We start from the raw sequence: 684 nt of genomic DNA, 5'->3' as shown, positions 1-684 counted from the left end.
GGTAGCCGTTTCTCAGGCTCCCTCTCCAGAGTCGAAGCCATGATTCTCCGTACCGTATCACCATGGTAGTCGCATAGACTACCATCGAAGGTTGATAAGGCAGACACTTGAAAGTGATGTCGCCGGTGCTAGACCATGCGATCAGAAATAGTTATTCAGATTCACCAAACAGTTTCGACGTTCAACATTCGTCAAACGCCGTTCGGTTTTTGTTCTAATAAAAGCACTTCAACCAATTCAGTTGAAGTTTTTGTGCGTGTATTAGCTCTAGAATTACCACAGTTATCCATGATTGTAAGTTCTAATAAACTGTGGCTGTTGTAATGAGCCATTCGCGGCTTCACTTTTAAAACAGTGTGTGCTTACACATGCATGGCTTAATCTTTGAGACAAGCATATGACTACTGGCAGGATCAACCAGGTAATACATTCACAATTAACGAAGCAATACTTTCACAAATGGCACGCACTTTGCTTGAAATCATCATCTGATGAAACCAACACAAAACTACGCACCACGGAAAGTTCCGTTGTCACACAAACTGCACTATTATACAGCAGGCAACAACCTCACACACATTTTCCCAAACAGCAAAACGTAAACAACACACAAGAATCGCCATAATGGGAATTTTTATAATCACGAACAACAACAGCATGAAAAACGAATCCACCACAGTGCGA

The 684-nt window shown here is 41.8% G+C and overlaps 1 protein-coding gene across 1 annotated transcript; it reads left to right on the top strand.

Annotated features, from left to right (window-relative positions):
* Positions 1-411, top strand: Tsp_15701 (hypothetical protein; the record flags this gene model as incomplete). The annotated part of the gene is made up of 3 exons (XM_003368345.1): positions 1-30; positions 104-127; positions 248-411. Coding segments are annotated over 3 exons (72 nt in total), but the record flags the coding sequence as incomplete, so codon positions are not given.
* Positions 412-684: the final 273 nt, after the last annotated feature.

This window comes from Trichinella spiralis, assembly GCF_000181795.1.
Source record: "Trichinella spiralis strain ISS 195 chromosome Unknown Scfld2634, whole genome shotgun sequence".
Taxonomy (NCBI): domain Eukaryota; kingdom Metazoa; phylum Nematoda; class Enoplea; order Trichinellida; family Trichinellidae; genus Trichinella; species Trichinella spiralis.
The sequence above is the reverse complement of the archived record's forward strand: the minus strand, read 5'-3'. Positions and strand labels throughout refer to the sequence as shown.